Here is a 19,376-nt window from a genome sequence, read left to right as displayed (position 1 = left end):
TTGTCAAATAGGTACCCAGGGGATCTGTCTGTGCACTTCCCTGTCCGCAGGAAAGCTCTCCCCACTTTTTCCCCTTTTGGGACAAGGAATGTAGACAGGCTCTGGAGCTAAATGTTAGCATAAGATGTTAAAATGCTGTTCCTGTGCAGGAAAGGCTTGCTGCAGCTTTGGACACACACACTGAGTGGCATGAACAGGGCACAACACCAAACCCCTATTGACCACCATCCCATTTAAGGGAAGGATCCTACCTAACCCACCTCCCTGCTGCCTTCACTGACCCAACCCTGCATGGGATCACATCCTAACCCACCTCTACCACCCTTTAGTAGTAGGATTTTGCTAGCCATGACCTCAGGGTCCAGTCCTGCTGAGTCTGGTCACCAGGAGCCTCCCTGCTAGGACTGAGCTTGCAGAATACAGCAGCATCAAGTGTCCCAGTTGTGACCTCTGCAGTTTCCCAGGACAAGCAGGGGAAGAGACAACCCCACTTGCAGGTTTCTGATACCTGCTGCATTCCCAGCATGGGACTGAAATGCCTCTGTGCACAGAAAGTGACAGAAGCAAACTACCAGGTAAAAATATTCTGATTCTATGAACTGCCCCTGGGCTAAACCTGGGAAGCAGTGACAGGGAAGTAAGGGGGCAATTGCACCTTTCCAATGACTCTATGGTCATTAAGGCAGCGCAGGGAAAGCCATTTCAGCCAGTGCTGGCTGGTCTGGCTTGGAAGTGATGAAAATACCTGCTCCCCTGCTCTCCCAGGACATGTTTGCAGAGAGAAGGGATTGCTGTTCCCAACTCCCGGCATGGATAAACCACCCCACAGCCTCCTCTCCCTGCTGGTGGGCTCCCACTTGCTGGCACCACATAGCAAGTTCACACCAAGCCTGCCCCAAGCCCCCGGGGGCTCAGGAAAGGTTTGGCTGCTGCTGAGGGTATGCACCCCAGAGAGTTTTTGCTCCTTTTGCAGCTTCCCTTGGAAAGCTTTGGAGATGGTGTGGATCTGAACCAAAGCTGCAGCATCCTTAGAGGAAATCCAGGCAGATGCTGAGTCCCTGCATAAGGCAAGTTCTCCTCCTGGCCCTTCCAGTGGCACCTTCTTGGTGGCACAGCCTCACCACCAAGCCCCTGATGCTGTGGTGGGAGCCCAGCTCCCTCGGGCCGTGGCAGGGTCCTGGCAGGGCTTTGTCACCCTGGGACTTCACCTGCTTTCCCTGGGACGAATCCATCTCCCCAGGGCTGCCCGCGGGAAGGGAATGGGGGCTGCAGTGTCCCAGCCCAGGGGCAGGCGGGTTGGGGGGCCCAGGACAGCCGTACTGCGTGCAGGGTGGGCAGCTCCTGCAGCCGGCAGACTCGCATTCCCCTTCCCAACCCAAGCGCGCCCTCGGTGGGGAAACTGAGGCAGGGAAGTGGCGGCAGAGAGCAGCCCACCCGGGACCCGCGGGACCACCCACTCCCCCCTACCTCGGAAAACCGCTTTGGCGATGCGGTCGGCTTTGCCGCGGAGGCCAGTGACGGTGCGGAGCTGCAGCAGCAGAGCCATGGGGCACGGTGGGGCGCGGAGCGGTGCAGAGAGCGGAGCGGTGCAGAGAGCGGAGCGGTGCAGAGAGCGGAGCGGAGCGGAGCGGAGCGGAGCGGTGCGGTGCGGTGCGGTGCGGTGCGGTGTGGTGCGGTGCCTCGCTCCCAGCTGCGCTCCGAGGCGCGGTGCGGTGTGCGGAGCGGTGCCCCCTCCGACGCTGAATTATTCAGCAGAGGCCCCGCCCCCAGCCCTCCCTTCCCTCCTTCCCCTTCCCATCCCTTTCCTCACTTTCCTCCTCCATTCCCTTCCCTCCTTTCGCTGCTGCTCTGAACGAGCTGCCCTCCGGTTGCATAATGTTGTGAGTCGGGAAACGGAGACAGGAAACATCCCCCCCTCAGCACACCCAGGTGGAGCCTTTGGGGTTAGAGTGTGTACCCACTCCCAGCCCTCCAAATATATGGCAGGGGAGGGGAGATAGGGGGATCCTCAGGGAGACCTGACTTCACTCACTACGTCCTAGGACCACCAAGGACCAGCCAGCATGGGGGTCCTGTGCTGTTACCAGCGTCTCCTGGGGTTAGGTACAAGAGATGGGTAGGTCATTATCCATGTGCCCTCTGTTGCCAGCCAGCGGGGACAGGAGACAGAGCTAAGATCACCCCACCTGGGCCATGACCATGGCAGCAGGGCCACTACATCACAGCCCTTCAGCCAGACCACAGCCAACTTTGGACAGAGGATGGAACACATAGTGCTGTGAGATGCAGCAGGGTCCCTGACAGTGCAGGCAGTGTGGGTGTTCTGTGGGGCCAAAGCATCCCAGCCTGGAATGCCATCAGCACCACACTCTGCTGCACATTTATCCAAGCTGGAGAGTGCTCTGCACTGCACATTTGCTGTGTTCCGGGCAATAGGATCAAGTGGAATTTCCAGATATCAGTGCTAACTTTACAGTCTGGACTTGTGGACTCCGTTTGGAATAGGTCTTGCCTGGAAGGTTGCACAAGAACATCTTTCCCAGCATCTTAAAGAAGTTGTCCTTTATTTCAAGGAAGATGATGAATGCATGCCTTTGGGAAGAGCACAAGGGTCTTCAAGCCTCGCATATCTTCTTTTCCTGCTTGGGCACTTCTGGGAAGCATCCATCAGTGTTGAGACACAAACCCAGGAGAGCTTCATCATCATCAGAGAGAGAGAAGCAAGGGTGAAACCTTCACAAATGGATACTAAACCACTGGAAATAAGACAATTGGTTTCTGTTGCAGAGCCTGCATTGCTGTAGTCCTGTCTGCAGGGAAGATCATTATGCTTATTCTTAAGAGCATGAGGGTGAAGAACCTTGGGATTAACAGCGTGTGCCGTTTCTCATTAGGTTCATAATTACCTCCTGGAAGCATGGCCTGGAAGCAAGGGTGCTGTTGCACAGACACAGGACATGGCAATGAAGACAGCAGCTTTCTGACGGCTCAGGTTTGTGGCAGGTTTGTGATAACAGTGGGAGGGGATAATGCAGCCCTGCCCAAGTTGATCCATGACATGCAAGTGAGAACTGGTGCCTATGCAAGAGCTCAAGAGGTGCTATCATGCATGACCCAGAGATATGTCTACTACGTCTGATGCTGCTGAAAAGAAAGCATTTTTGGGTCTCTAGCTGGTCTTTCCCAGCTGAGCCATCCAGGCTGGTGCTGCTTTTCATAGTCATTGAATTACAGAATGGTTTGGGTCGGAAGGGACCTTAAAGCTCATCCAGTTCCAACCCCCTGCCATGGGCAGGGACACATTCCAGTAGACCAGGTTGCTCCAAGCTCCATCCAACCTGGCCTTGAACACTGCCAGCGATGGGGCAGCCACAGCTTCTCTGGGCAACCTGTGCCAGGGCCTCACCACCCTCACAGGGGAGAACTTCTGCCTCATATCTTATCTAAATCTGGGGTGGCACATAATAGCCATGTGAAACCCCTCAGTCAACTACTGCTCGTCTGCTCTGATGCAGAAGAAGATGTCCTCGCCTTCATCTCCTACATCTCCATTTCTCAAATTTACTTGATTTGAGAGCAAGCAAATTGCACCAGCACCTCTAGAGGCACCTTCAGAGCAACCCATGCTGTCCTTAAAGCACAAGTACCACAGAAAACACCTTCTGTGTCTTTTGTTCATTTCAAATCTCTTACTCAATATCAGAGAGCAGATAACAAAGTGAAAAAATCCAGTGTAAAGGGTGTTGACTGAATAGTTCACCTCAGAAGGCAGCATAACTTCGAGCTGCACTGTGCAATTGGGTGAGTGGTGCTGGGTGCGAACACCAGCCTGAAGAATCTGGCAAGGACTGTGACTTCTCTTTTCCTGATTTTGTTTTATCCCAGACATGATTTAGCTGTAAAAGCACAGGTGGAGGGTTCCTGGGGAGTGGTAACCTGTAGGTTTACCCCCAGACTTCAAGAGACACGGCAAAGCAAGAAAGAAGAAATCAAGACAGAAGATGATATGCACATCAATCTTTAATACTGTGCATTAAATCTGACCGTAATCTGTCTGTTGTAGCTGCTGAAAGCAGTACAAGAAACTATTGCCCTTTGTCTGCTGGACATGAGCTTCCTCTTAGCATTCCGCCACTCAGCAAAGTTCACTCCTACCTAAGATACCTTCAGAGCTCAATGCTCTTCAGTATGGTGGAAGATCTACACTTGCCCCCCGATGATTTATCCACCCATTATACCTGTAAATTGGGTAATGAAGATGAGCAGGAGCAAGATAGGAACCCAGCTGCAATGAAGACAACAAAACACAAGGAGTGTCAAAGTGTGGTGTGTTAAAAATGTTCTCTCCAGCTTGAGAGCCGAAGAGGCTTGCCTGTGATTAACAGCGCAAGGTGAGAAAATGCCCTTTATAAACACTAATTTCAGTTTTCCAGTGCCTCTGCAATTTTCACATCGCTGCATGTGAATAAAATTACACACCCACCTCTGAATCACTGATGACTGCTCTTATTTACTATGGGTTTACACCAAAAGCAAGGGGGAAAGGGCTGCTTGCCATGGCAGAATCAGGCCTTAACTAGTCCCTCCGTATACATCACCCACAGCAGTGGTATTCCATTAAAATAAATCCAATTGCACATGCTGAAGCAATAGTCTTATGATGATGCTACAGTGAGTTAAGTCCAAAATTAATGAGATTTTCTCTTCTTAACAGTTTTGCTCATTTTTTTACCCAGCTCTTCTCTTCCCACGCTTGGAAAAAATCACATCAGCCTCCCCGTTTGTCAAACCACTAAAATCTCTCCTATTAATTACAAAAAATTGCTGTCGTTTTCTTTCCCCTCTTTGTTTTTTGTTGCCTGAAGAGTTGGACCGAGGTTTCACACCTGGGGGATGATTTTAACTCCTTTCATCAACAATTTTGACCCCTTTCATCAACAGAAATCACTGTGACAGGCTCTGAGTTAGGCTTAAATGCTAATGGTGGGTGATAGTGTATTGTGTAAGTGCATGTTTGTATGTGTATAGAGCTGTATGTTTTCCTGTATAATGTTTCTCTCCTTGTGCCATCCAAGCTGATGAGTAAAATCCCCAGGAGCACAATAGCCTGAGTGGATCCAGGCTATGGTAACACATTCTGAAGAAGGCAGCTCTCCTTTCAGTAACATACCCACAATAAATGTGCCAAATAACCCACTCCAAATTGTCTTCCAATTCCTAGAAATGGATAACTGAACCATCCCCTTTCCATGTGTCTGTAGACCTACACAGTGACGATTCCTGAGTCCCTTCCAACAAGAATTTGATGATTTGATAAAATCAGCAATAAAAACCAGTCCTGCACATGGGTCAGGACAATTCCAAGCACAAATTGGGCAGCAACTGGATTGAGAGCAGCCCTGTGGAGAAGGACTTGGGGATGTTGGTCAATGAGAAGCTCCCCATGACCCAGCAGTGTGCGCTTGAGCCCAGAAACCAACCGTGTCCTGGGCTGCATCACCAGCAGCGTGACCAGCAGGTCGAGAGAGGGGATTCTTCCCCTTTGCTCCACTCTGTTGAGACCTCCCTGTAGCCCTGCATCCAGCTCTGGGGCCTCAGTATATAAGAAGGATGTGGAGCTGTTGGAGCAAGTTCAGAGGAGGCCACAAAGGTGCTCTGAGGGCTGGAGCACCTCTGCTATGGAGACAGGCTGAGAGAGCTGGGCTTGCTCAGCCTGGAGAAGACTCTGTGGAGACCTTAGAGTAGCTTCCAGTGCCGACTAGGTGAGCTTTAAAGCTGCTTCCAACCCAAACCATTCTGTGGTTCTATGACTCTATGATTCTAATAACTGGGGGATTCCTCCCACCAAATGTGAAGGGGGAGATGGTTCTCTGCTGGAGGTGCAGCCATCAGGTATCCCAGCAGGTTCCATTTCATCTTCTTGGTCTCAGGAGGATGCAATCAGCACAGGGCAGAGCCCACTGGACAGACAAATGAAGTCCCAAGGAGGGTCCTCTTACCCCCCTGGCTACAGGCAGAGTGCACTGGGGACAATGTCCTTTGGGGACCATGAGCTTTAGGGACAGCATGTTGTTAGGGCAGTGGTGCTGGGCAATGGAAAGGGGAAGCAGAGAACAATTACACAGCCCTGGCTGATGGGCTGCTTTCAAGCACAGAAAATACCATAATCGGAGAGCTCTTGAGCCAGGACATGCAGCAGCTCTGTACAAGGATAGACAGGATTTCAGTTTTCCAGTGGGTGATTTTGCTAAGAGAAATATCACCTGCCTTTCCTTCCAGGCAGCTTTATTTATTGCTGAAAGCCTGCAGCGCTCAGCTCTAGAGATTCCCATGCTGGGTCCATGTCTGCAACATCACTAATGGACAATGTAGTCGTCTCCCACCATCAGTCCCAAATCCTGCAAAGCAGGAGCAGCAACCAAACCAGCTTTTCCATCAGTGCCTCAGCATCAGCCTGGAGGGGAGCCCTGACTGCGTGGTGAAGGAGGAGTTGTGAGGGACATGACAAAAAGGAGCAAAAAAGACCCTTCTGCAATGCCAATGATCGTCAGACCAAGTTCAGGGCCCATGGTCACAGGAGCTGGTGCCAGAACCTCCTTGCCCTGTGGAGCAGGTGCCAGAGCCTTCTCTCCCCGAGGGACAGCAATGTGCATTTCTTCATTTCCCATTGGATTCACTTATTTTCTGGCCAGGCTCTTCCTTGTGAAGCCTCTTTGCCCCAACAGAACTGAGCTAGACCCTTAGAGAAGGAATAACAAGGAGATTCTCATGGCAAATAGCCAAACCAAAGCACCTTTCTGGAGCTTCTCCAGCCCTTTTTGTGGGCAGCTGTCAAGTATCACTTACTCCACAGTTCCCCAGAGAGCAGTCGCACTAATTTAACCCCACACTGAGGGACCTGAAGTCCCCACTGATGAACCACCCCATGGAGCAGTAGCTGTGCACTGTAGGTGCATGGAGAGCATCCGAAAGACTTATTCATGACTGCTGTAATCAGGGCAAAGGAAGGAGCACAGAAAGGACTTGGAGCAACCCTTGTTCCCTGCCATCTTTCACCACTCTGTTCACAGACTCCATTTTTGACATCCCAGCTCTTCCCAGCCTTGGTTCTGCCAGAGTAAGTCTCCCTCCTTCTGCCATCATTCCCCCCTGCAGTCGAGGCTCTTTCAGTTATAAGAGTTTCAGGGATGCAACTGTCAGAACTGAGGCACTGTGGGATAAAGCTGCTCGCACCATCATCTGTAATTTTGAGTGCTGCAGTAGGCAGCCCTGCTTGTGTGTATCAGTCTCCAAAAGAAAGGGGAAAAGGCTGTGGAGGCATTTTTTTGTACAGAAGGATAGGTGTGAGCAAGGAAAAGGGGGAATGCTGAACCCGAGGCAAAGCGGTAAACTCTCCTGTGTAAATCAGTGCTTGCAAGGTGTCCTTGTGAGATCTTCTGAAATGAGTATCCTACCCTGGTGCAACAAGGAGATCTGCACCCTTAGTACCAGCAGGTCCTCTGTCATAGGATCAGGGAGCTGTTAAGTTTGGAAAAGGCATTTAAGATCACTGAGTCCAATCATTAACCCAGCACTGCCAAGCCCACCGCTAAACCATGTCCCTAAGCACCACATCTACATGTCCTTTGAACCTCTCCAGGAATGGTGAGTCCACCACAGCCCTGGGCAGCCTGTTCCAGTGCTTGACAGCCCTTTTGGGGAAAAATTTTTTCCTGATATCCAGTCTGAACCTCTGCTGGCACAGCTTGAGGCCATTCCCTGGAGTGATGTCTTACCCCTGGAGTGGTGACAAGACCCTCACTCATTTCCAGAGAAGCTGACACTTCTGCCTGGGGTTTTCTGGCAAGGCTGAGCTGGTCAGTGCATCCATGGAGGGTCCAGGCTCTGTTATAGTCCTCGGATCTACAGAAGAGACACGTGGACTATAGCTCCCTGTCATCCTACAAAAGCATCATTTCCAGGCAGATAAAGAAGATGTTGGGGACCCCAAAGCTTTGCTGTCTGAGACAGGAGCTCCAAGCACCCCGATGCAGTGCTTCTCCCAAGAGCAAGCTCCATTTAAAATCCTGAAGAGTTTCTGCCTCTGTGGGTGCTGTTGTAAAGCCATTGCTTCTGCTAATTCCCAGCTTCACCCTGGTCATGGTTGTCTTCTTGCTCCTTCTGTCTTCCCCTTGTTCTCTGCAGATTAATTTCCTTACTGCAATCCTCTCCCCTCAGCCTCTCTTTTGCTTGACTAAATAAGCCTAGCTCTTCCATCCCCTCCTCATGGACAGGACCTCTTTTCCCTCATGGTCTTTTATCTGCAGCTCCTCAGGCTAGGATAAGTGCAGCATTACCAGGTGCTCCATATCACCCCCTGGGCCGTGTTTGAGGTCACAAACGCTATCACCTTGCAGGTCTGGGACCACAGGCACCCTCAGTTCCTTCTCCTCAGTCTTTAATGCATGACTTTGCATTTTGCAGGTAGCCCAAGAGTGCTTCCATAGAATCACAGAACGGTTTGGGTTGGAAAGAACAGAGCAGAGGGGGAGGATCCCCTCCCTCAACCTGCTGGTCATGCTGCTGGTGCTGCAGTCCAGGACACAGTTGGTTCCCTCCCACCAGTGCTCTTGTTCCCCAGCTAGAAGACCTGCAGTTTTCAAAGTAGGTAATCTAAGCAGTCAAGCAGGACTGACTTTTGGCAAATCCATTTGGCCTTTTGTATCATTTTCCATTTGCTTTCACATCTTCCCATTTCATCCTCTGAGACAAACTGGAAAGCTGTGCTGATGCTGGGTCACAAGCCCACAGTGACCCAGACAACCTTCTGACTCCTTTTGAAATGCCAGAGCTGTACTTGTTACTCCACGGCTGTAGCAATGCAGCAGCTCCCAGTGAGTGGAGGATTTGTGTTTATTTATTTAATTTCTATGTATTTATTTATTTATCATGACACAGAGCTTTTCCCATTCTCTTAAATTCAGTGCAATTAGCAAACCCAGATTTCCTCATTCCTCCACACTGCAGAGAGGAGCCAGCTTGTAAAGACACATGCTGGGTCTCTGCATGAAGTCTCCTGTGCCTGTAGCAAACTCACTGGGGATCCATCCCAGCAAAAATCCATGGATCCCACCCCTCCCAGCTTCTCCCCTGTCCCAGGGTGGCTGAATCCACATCTCACTGGCAGCAGGAGCCCAGCAGTGCTGGGAGAGCAGGCAGCTGGCAGACCTTTGCAGGGCCGGCACTGTAATGTCCTGCACTAGCAGGAGGTGGGTGCTGAAAGCCCCTGGATTTCTGTTTTGTTTCTTTTCTTCTGTTTTATTTTTAATTTGAAACACCTCACAGCTCAGATTGAGATGCAAATAAAGAGCAGCCCCTCCAATTCCCGCACCTGCCGGTTCCTCTGATGAGCAAGGATCATTTATAAGGATTATTTTAATAGAATGTGCAGATGTCTGTGTGCAATTGTATCTTTTTACATTTTTTTTTTCAGGCAACTTCCCAAAGCTGTTCCAGGATAGGTCCCTGGTTGCTCTCCTGGGCAGGAGCAGAGCCCACTATTCCAGTTACACAAAACTCCAAAAGCATAAAATATGCAAACCTTGGGACTTGGTTTGCATTTCAGGGGATTTCTGAATCCCCTGCGTCAGGAGGGGAGAGGGCAGGGGTTCTTGAGGAGGGGTGCAGGCCATGGTGCCAGGGTGGGTGCAGACAGAGCGTGCTGGTGTGGGTGCAGTGGTGAGGGCTGGCTGCATGCAGGCAGTGGGTGCAGGCGATGTTCAAGAGTGGGGGGTGCAGGGGATCTTAGGGTGCCAGAAGGGTGCAGCAGGTTCAGCGGACGGGTTCTGGGCTCCTCCTCCTCCTCACCTCCGTTGCCTGGTGATGGTGTTTGTGATGGTTCTGAGGGCAGCTGTAGCACAGGGACGTTCCATATCTCCAGCACAGCTGGCAGCAGGTAAGGGCTGAGCATGGCCAGACTGGCACCCTGGGGCCCTCCACCCTGCCCCATGCACCCTGTACCCTTCCTATTACAATACAACTTTTAACCCAGGCTGCAGGCTGCAGACACTGCAGACACTCCATCTCTTGACTGCTCTGCCCCTGCAACCCCATGTCTGTGTGTTTCCTCAGGTGGTTTTAGATAGGTCAGGGGTTGTCTTTTGTATCGGCGACTGTAGAGGGACAGAGCAGAGCATTTTCTCACCCCTTCATGCATATGACATGAGAACAGTGAGTAATGCATGCAGCCTTTGGAGAGGCTTTTCCTGTGCAATGAGAGACCCCAAATGTCTCTCATCCAGATGAGCTGTGATGTGTTTCAGCTCATCCTTCCTCTGCCCTCTCAGCTGAAGCACTTTCCTCAGCTCCTTGCCAACATTGATGATAACTTCTTAACACTGATGATAACTTCTTAATGCAAATGGTGAACAAACCAACTAGGAGAGGAGCGCTGCTGGATCTAGTACTCACCAACAAGGAGGGTCTGGTTGAAGCGGTGATGGTCAATGGCAGCCTTGGCTACAGTGACCATGAGATGGTGGAGTTTAGGATCCTGTGTGGGAGGAATAGAATACCTAGCAAGGCCACAATTCTGGATTTCTGAAGGGCAAACTTCGGCCTCTTCAATCAATTGCTAAGGGTAGTCTCATGGGAAAGGGTGGTAAAGGGGCTCAAGACAGTTGGTCAGCATTCAAGGACTACTTCTTCCAAGCTCGGGATCAGAGTATCCCAATGGGTAGGAAGTCAAGTAGGGGAGCCAGGTGACCAGCATGGTTAAACAAGGAACTGCTGGGCAAACTCATGCGGAAAAAGAGAATCTATGGATTATGGAAGGAGGAGCTGGCCACTTGGGAGGAATATAGGACAGTTGTTAGAAAATGTAGGGAGGCAATTAGGACAGCTAAGGCCTCCTTGGAACTTAATCTTGCAAGTCGGGTTAAGGACAATAGAAAGGGCTTCTTCAAATACATAGCGAATAAAACTAACACAAGAGGCAATATAGGCCCACTGCTGAATGATGTGGGTGCTCTGGAGACAGAGGATATAAAGAAGGCAGAGGTGCTGAATGCCTTCTTTGCCTCTGTCTTTACTCCTGCAGACTCTCCCCGGGGGACCCAGATTCCTATAGCCCCAGAAGGAGTCAGGATAAAGGAGGAGTTTGCTTTGGTGGATGAGGATTGGGTTAGGGATCGGTTAAGCAATCTGGACATCTATAAATCGGTGGGTCCGGATGGAATACACCCATGGGTGCTGAGGGAGCTGGCGGAGGTCATTGCTGGGCCACTCTCCATCATCTTTGGTAAGTCGTGAGAAACAGGAGAGGTGCCTGAGGATTGGAGGATGGCAAATTCACACCCGTCTATAAGAAGGGCAAGAAGGAGGACCCGGGTAATTATAGACCGGTCAGCCTTACCTCCATCCCTGGAAAGGTGATGGAACAACTTATTCTTGACACTATCTCTAGACATATCAAGGATGAGGGGGTCATTAAGAGCAGCCAACATGGTTTTACTGAGGGGAAGTCATGTTTGACCAACCTTATAGCCTTCTAAGAGGAAGTAACTAGGTGGCTTGATGATGGTAGAGCAGTAGATGTGGTTTTTCTTGATTTCAGTAAGGCATTTGATACTGTCTCCCACAGCATCCTCATAGATAAGCTAAGGAAGTGTGGGCTTGATGATGAGGTAGTGAGGTGGATCAAGAACTGGTTGGAAGGAAGAAGGCAGAGAGTTGTGGTCAATGGGGCAGAATCTAGCTGGAGGTCTGTGACTAGTGGAGTCCCTCAGGGGTCGGTGCTGGGACCGATGCTGTTTAATATTTTCATCAACGACCTGGATGAGGGAACTGAGTGTACCCTCAGCAAGTTTGCTGATGATACTAAACTGGGAGGAGTGGCTGACACACCAGAGGGCTGTGCTGCCATTCAGCGAGACCAGGACAGGCTGGAGAGTTGGGCAGGGAGAAACTTGATGAAATTCAACAAGGGCAAGTGTAGAGTCCTGCATCTGGGGAAGAACAACCCCATGTACCAGTACAGGTTGGGGGCTGACCTGCTGGACAGTAGTGAAGGGGAAAGGGACCTGGGGGTCCTGGTGGACAGGAGGATGACCATGAGCCAACACTGTGCCCTTGTGGCCAAGAAGGCCAATGGCATCCTAGGGTGCATTAGAAAGGGTGTGGTTAGTAGGTCAAGAGAGGTTCTCCTTCCCCTCTACTCTGCCTTGGTGAGGCCGCATCTGGAATATTGTGTCCAGTTCTGGGCCCCTCAGTTCAAGAAGGACAGGGAATTGCTTGAAAGAGTCCAGCACAGAGCCACAAAGATGATTATGGGAATGGAACATCTCCCTTATGAGGAGAGGCTGAGGGAGCTGGGTCTCTTTAGCTTGGAGAAGACTGAGGGGTGACCTCATCAATGTTTACAAATATGTAAAGAGTGAGTGTCAGGATGATGGAGCTAGGTTTTTTTCAGTGATGTCCAGTGATAGGACAAGGGGCAATGGGTGTAAACTGGAGCATAGGAGGTTCCACGTGAACATCAGGAAAAATTTCTTTACTGTGAGAGTGACAGATCACTGGAACAGGTTGCCCAGGGGGGTTGTGGAGTCTCCTACATTGAAGGTACTCAAGGCCTGCCTGGACAAGTTCCTGTGTGATGTACTCTAGGTTACCCTGCTCTTGCAGGGGGGGTGGACTAGATGATCTTTTGAGGTCCCTTCCAACCCTTCGGATTCCGTGATCATCGCATACTTTCTCTGCCCTTCTCTTGTTTTCTTTTACGTCTACTTTTTGTTTCATGTAAGCAAAGACTCCTGCTGCAGCCAGGGCTGCTCCTGATTGCCAGGCAATGCCCTTGCCTGGGGCGGCCCTTGCCCTGAGTGGACAAACCTGTCCCAGCAGCTTTCCCCTGATATAAAGCCAGCCTGGGTGCTAAAGCTGGATGTGTTCTGCACCCAGGAGGTGCACCCATGGGCTCCTTGCTGATGGGGTTACGTTGTGGCTTGCATCCATCCCTCTTGCTGCTGCTCTCCAAGCTGCTGGAGTACATTTCTCCCTTACAGGCAGAGCTATGCTTGTAGGAGTTACGCAGTTTAATGTTTATATGTGTATTTACATATCTATATACTTATATATAGATATTATTTTTCCTCTGGTGCCTGAGGGCATCATTTTCAGCCATCCAGCACTTTGGGATTGGGTTTCTGTCTGAAGCACTCTCATCACTTCAACCACTGGCAGCTTTGCTGCCAGATCTCACACACCTTCTCTCTTTTTCAGCTGCTCTGGCAAATGGCAAACTGCAGCCACACTGTGGGGAGGAGCACCAAAATGCCCTGAGCTGTGGGGCCTGATGCATGGGTGCTGGAGTCCACTCTGCCTGACTGCATGGGTGCTTGCACCCTTAAATCACATCCCACATTTTTGGCACGTGTATGGATTGACACAAGTATTCCCTGCAATGTGGAGTGTGGCAAGCAGCAGGGCACTGTGGATGGATTTTTAGCAAAGAATGGCCACGTGCCCAAGTCAGCAAGTGCCTACATGGAGTTCAACATGAACCAAGGATGAAGGAGGACGTGGGTAGGGAAGCAAGAGTACCAGTGCAAGCAAGATAAGAAGAAACTGGAATGTGCTAAGATACGAAATAGTGAACTGTTAGCAAGTTTTAAAGGTTAAGTTCCCATACCCTTATTTGACCAATTGTATACTAGTTGCTGTGTGCTACAAGTATATGTATCCAATTATAATGCAGCAAGCTATTGTATATGTATCCAATTATAATACAGCAAGCTATTGTAAGCAGATGCAGACTACAGTATAAAAAGGATAGATGCTTTGTAATAGACGGCTTTGGTTTGATCACATTGATCTTTGATTGAGTCCATTTTCTGTGGCAAATGGCATGCAAAGTGGGGCACCCCCTATATTTTCATCTTGAAATTGAAGAAATTAAAGCACGTGAAACCAAAGAAAGTGGAACGCAGTGCCGCAGGGATGTCAGCTGGATTTGATCCCGCTGGACCAGGATCGGGAGGTAGAGGCCAAAGAGCTAAACACCTCGGAACGGAACCTTGTGAGCCCAGAAGACACTGCGCAGTGCAAATAAGGTTAGCAGCCGATAGGTTTGGAAGAGGATTAGGGTAGGTAACCAGTGAAGCAAAGAAGAAACAGCCATCCTTAAGCTCTTCCAGCATATCCTCTCAGCAAGAGGGATAAAGTATGACGATAACCTGTTAAAAAGACTATTGCTCTGGAGTAAAGAAAAAGAGCTGATCCAGTGGATTAATGAAGCTTTTGAGCTTGGGACTTGGAGAAAAAATTGGGGCACGCCTCTGGGTTGAAGTTACCTGTGGGTCTGAAGAGGCGGAGTCTCTCGCTGCCCTCTGGCGACTGCTGAAAGAGACTCTAGCCGCAGTGAAGGCTGAAAAACAGGTGGCAAAATCCGCTTTTACAGCTTTCTCTGACTCGCCTTCACAACAGCAGGGGTCAGCACCTACATTAGATTCATCGCCCGGCGCTACAGCTATGGTAGTGAAGCCTGTTTCAGGCATAAAACATTCTGTCCAAAAGCCTGCGCGCTGTAAGGTACCAATGTTTGAGGATCCTGTGCCTTTCCCCAATCCTGTGCCGACAGCGCCTTTATCGGCGGCAGCCCCAGCTGATACTCGGGAGCCTGTAGGAGCTAACGAGCAACCGAAAGGACCTGGTGTAAACCCTTTTCGCGCTGCTACTGCCCTGGAACTCAATCTCCAAGACTTTTTGCCAGGGTAGGAGTCTCCTGAGGAGAACAGTGAAACTCCGAATAGATGCCCACCTTTGCCACCTACACCGCCACTTGCATCGCTCCCACCGGAGCCGCAAAATGAACAGGACTGGGGACAATGGGCAAAATTTTTAGATACAAAATTGCAGGACCTGTGAGACTGTTTGGACAAACTGGGGGAGAAGGAGAGGGAGCAAGCCCCTGAAAAAAAAACAGAAAAACCAGGCACGGATCAATCCCTTTGATGTGACGTTGCCACTGACTTCAACACCTTCTAATCAAGCTAATCCTAGTGCCATGAGACAGCGAGGTTGCATTCAAGATGCAATCATAGACGGTACTATCTTACCGATAGATGTTCCCGTTGCATTTCCTGTTATTATAAATGCTCAGGGACAGCCCATCTGGACTCCTATAGACTGGAAAACTATGAAAGGGCTTAAGGGAGCAATTACTCAGTAAAGGTTGTCTTCCTCATATAAGCAACACATGTTATCTGCTTTATTTTCTAGTACTGTTTTAACTCCAAATGATTGTCTCAGAGTGACTGAAGTCTTATTAACTCCTTCACAGCTCTTACATTTCAAAAGTGGGTTTGAGGAGCTTGCTGCGAGAGCTGTGGATGAGAATTCAGATCATAATCCTAATGACCCTTTGCATGGTATCTCATCTGAAATGTTTTTGGGAAAGGGACAGTTTCACCCTGATACAGTACAGGGTCATATGAAAATTGAGGTTTTACAGCAAGCACAGCAATTAGCTTTAGCTGCTCTGAAAGCTGTGCTGGAAGCAGGAAAACCTAATCCTTCGTATACATCAATAAAACAGGGAGTTACTGAGCCATATATGCAATTTATTGACAGATTATCAGAGATTATTGAAAAGAATATTGATTTGGCATCTAGTGCTAAAAAATTTTTACTTATGTCTCTGGCTATGGAAAATGCTAACCCCACTTGTAAGCGTATTTTGGAGGCTTTGCCAAAATCTGCTGGTCTTCAGGAAATGATGGGTGCCTGTTCTAAGGTGGGCACAGCAGAGGAAAAGGATGGATACATGGCTACTGCCTTTGTCGCTGCTGTTAAACCCCTTCTACAGCAAGGTCGAGGTGATCGTGGGGGTACTAGAGGTACGAGATGTTATAATTGTGGATGGATGGGACATTTTAAAAAGCAATGTACTGCAAAGAAAACTATTCCCATGATCATCCCCCCCCCCCGAGTGGTGTTACGAGTTTTGCAGACAACTGCACTAGATGTGACAAATTTGGCCACAAGGCAGTTGAATGTCATTCAAAGTTTAAAAAAGATGGAACCCCGTTGGGAAACTTGAATGTGAGCATGACACCACTCCGTGCGATGGCACAAAATCAGGGTGTCTGGACTGTGTCCCCTCTGCCACTGCAGGGAGTGCTGGAATGGACGTGGCAACAGCGATAGATTTTACCGGAACTTATACCTCTGTTCATTTCATTCCATCTAAATTAAATGGGCCCCTTGGTCATGAGTTATGTGCTTTGCTACTAGGACGTTCATCATCATCAAGGAAAGGAGTCTTTGTATTACCCAGTGTAATTGATGCCGACTATACTGAAAATATTGGGATCATGGTGCAAATGCATGCTCCCCCAGTCAATATCCCTGAAAATTCAAAAATAGCTCAATTAATCCCATTTGAGGCAAAAGTCCCTCAGGTAGGACAGAAAATTAGAGGAAATCATGGCTGGGGTTCCACGGGAATACCACAAATTTTATTTGCTTTAGATATAACAAAGCACAAACCCAAAGACCAGATCTCTATAAGGGGCTGTAATATCAAACAATTAAGTTGTCTATGTTGATTGATATGGGGACTGATGTCACTATTATACCATATCATCAATGGCCAAAGACCTGGCCTTTGGAAATTGCTACAGTGGGAGTTGTTGGAATAGGGGGAATGCAATCAACTCATCAGTAAAGAACTGGTGGATGTGTTCCTGTCTGATGGGAGTCATATCCGTATTAGACCATATGTTATGTCTTCTCCTATTTCATTGCTCGGAAGAGATGCTCTCAGTCAAATGGGGATGAAACTGACCACAAAAATTTTTAGTGGCAGCCATTGAGGTACAGCCAACCTATAAGTTGCAATGGCTTACTGAAACACCTGTATGGGTTGATCGGTGGCCGCTGACAAAAGAAAAGCTGTCCCATATTCACCAATTGATCACTGAACAGTTAGAAGCAGGCCATGTTGTGCCATCCACTAGTCCATGGAATACTCCCGTATTTACCATTCCTAAGCAAAATGGAAAATGGAGGTTGTTGCATGACCTCAGAGCTATCAACACAGTTAAGAAAGACATGGGTGCTTTACAACCTGGCTTGCCTGGTCCTTCAATGATACCTCAGAATAATAATTGATTTAAAGGATTGTTTTTTCACAATTCCTCTACATACAAGCAATTGTGAAAATTTTGCTTTCTCTGTCCCAGCCATTAACAAGGGAGAACCTGCTAAGAGATATGAATGGGTTGTTTTACCTCAAGGTATGAAAACTTCTCCTGTTATTTGTCAGCTTTATGTTGCCTGGGCATTACAACCAATCCGACAAAAACTGCAAAAATATGTAATCTATCACTGTATGGATGATATTCTAATTGCAGGCAAAGATTTAAACAAGGACCATCTGCTCTGCCTGCTAGCGAAAGCAGGTCTGAAAATTGCACCGGAGAAGGTGCAACATGAAGCCCCTTGGAAGCATCTGGGGTGGATCATTTCCAGAACTGAAATTAGGCCCCAAAAGGTTAAAATTACCACACAGATAAAAACTTTGTCTGACATGCAGAAATTGATGAGTGATACTCAATGGATCCACCCTTTGTGTGGAATCACAAATGATGATTTGACTGATCCTATACCGTTTTTAAAGGGCGAGTCAAAGGCAGAACAAAAAAGAGTTCTATCAAGAGCCCAGTATGACGCCTTAGATCACATCATGACAAAAATCACCAACTCTTACACTTCTCAGTGCAATCTAGATTTACAGGTAATTCTGTTTATTGTCAATAGTGAGCATCATCCATTTAGTCTACTAGCACAGTGGGATCTTCAAAAGACTGATCCTTTATGCATTTTGAAGTGGATTTTCTCACCTTATCGATTACGCAAAACTGTAACTAGTCGGCTAGAAGCATGTGCTCTTTTAATTGTATGAGGTCGTTCATGTTGTCAGGAAATTATGGGCTGCGATCCATCACAAATTTGTCGGCCACTTACTAGGGTATAGTTGGACTGGGCACAACAATCTAGCTCTGCTTTCCAGTAGGCTCTCTAGATTATGTTGGTCCTCTTAATACACATTTTCCACCTCATAAGATGTTTACAATGTTAAAGAATAATCAGTTTGAAGATGTTACTTTTTATTCTAGTAAACCCTTGTAGGATTAACTGTTTTTACAGATGCAAGCAAAATTAATCACACAGCCGGATATGTTTGGCAAACAGATGATGGTTAGAAAGAGCAGAAAATACTTGGTCATTTAGAATCATAGAATCACAGGATTGTTAGGGTTGGAAAGGACCTTAAGATCATCTAGTTCCCACCCCGCTGCCATGGGCAGGGACATCTCATACTAAATCATATCACCCAAGGCCTTGTCCAACCTGGTCTTGAACACTGCCAGGGATGGAGCATTCACAACCTCCCTGGGCAACCCATTCCAGTGCCTCAACACCCTAACAGGAAAGAATTTCCTTCTTATATCCAATCTAAACTTCCCCTGTTTAAGTTAAGCTTTAACCCATTACCCCTTGTCCTATCACTACAGTCCCTAATGAAGAGTCCCTCCCCAGCATCCCTATAGGCCCCCTTCAGATACTGGAAGGCTGCTATGAGGTCTCCACGCAGCCTTCTCTTTTCCAGGATGAACAGCCCTAACTTTCTCAGCCTGTCTTCATACGGGAGGTGCTCCAGTCCCCTGATCATCCTTGTGGCCCTCCTCTGGACTTGTTCCAACAGTTCCATGTCGTTTTTGTGTTGAGGACACCAGAACTGCACACAATACTCCAGGTGAGGTCTCACAAGAGCAGAGTAGAGGGGCAGGATCACCTCCTTTGACCTGCTGGTCACGCTCCTTTTGATGCAGCCCAGGATACAGTTGGCTTTCTGGGCTGCAAGCACACACTGCTGCCTCATGTTCATTTTCTCATCGAGCAACACCCTCAAGTCCTTCTCCGCAGGGCTGCTCTGAATCTCTTCTCTGCCCAACCTGTAGCTGTGCCTGGGATTGCCCCAACCCAGGTGTAGGACCTTGCACTTGGCAAAAGACACCGGTGGGTGCCGGCTTGGTGGGTGAAACCCTGGAAAGAGTCAGCACCGCCCAAGGAGAGCCTGAATACCCCCTTGTCAGTGATTGAATGAATTGACTGAATCAACTTTGTTTAATTTGTCCAACCTGCAGGTCTTGTGAGCCGTGGGTATTGCATGAGTGTTTAGAGTGTAATCAACAGTTATGGGTCAGACCACCTCCTGCGCAGAGTCCTTGTGAACTGCGTGTGCACCAAGCGCTTACGCAGGCTCACAAATTGGCTCATATATTATTTGTTACAGGACATGAACCAAGGCTTACGCCTAGATATTTAGAAGGGGAATT

At 48.7% G+C, this 19,376-nt stretch overlaps 1 protein-coding gene across 15 annotated transcripts in view; it reads right to left on the bottom strand.

Moving 5' to 3' along the window:
- Positions 1–1,618, bottom strand: part of OTOF (otoferlin) — a 98,169-nt gene extending 96,551 nt beyond the window's left edge. For all 15 annotated transcript variants that reach the window (XM_062622586.1, XM_062622588.1, XM_062622593.1 and 12 more), the window contains exon 1: positions 1,468–1,618. In XM_062622586.1, coding sequence (XP_062478570.1) covers positions 1,468–1,546 — 79 coding nt within the window. In that variant the 5' untranslated portion in view covers positions 1,547–1,618. The remainder of the gene's footprint in view (positions 1–1,467) is intronic.
- Between the last annotated feature and the right edge of the window lie 17,758 nt (positions 1,619–19,376).

Source organism: Pezoporus occidentalis, unplaced genomic scaffold (assembly GCF_034315485.1).
Source record: "Pezoporus occidentalis ecotype Australia unplaced genomic scaffold, CSIRO_AGI_Poc_V1 ctg244, whole genome shotgun sequence".
In the NCBI taxonomy this organism is placed as follows: domain Eukaryota; kingdom Metazoa; phylum Chordata; class Aves; order Psittaciformes; family Psittacidae; genus Pezoporus; species Pezoporus occidentalis.
This window is presented reverse-complemented; position numbering and strand designations above follow the sequence as displayed.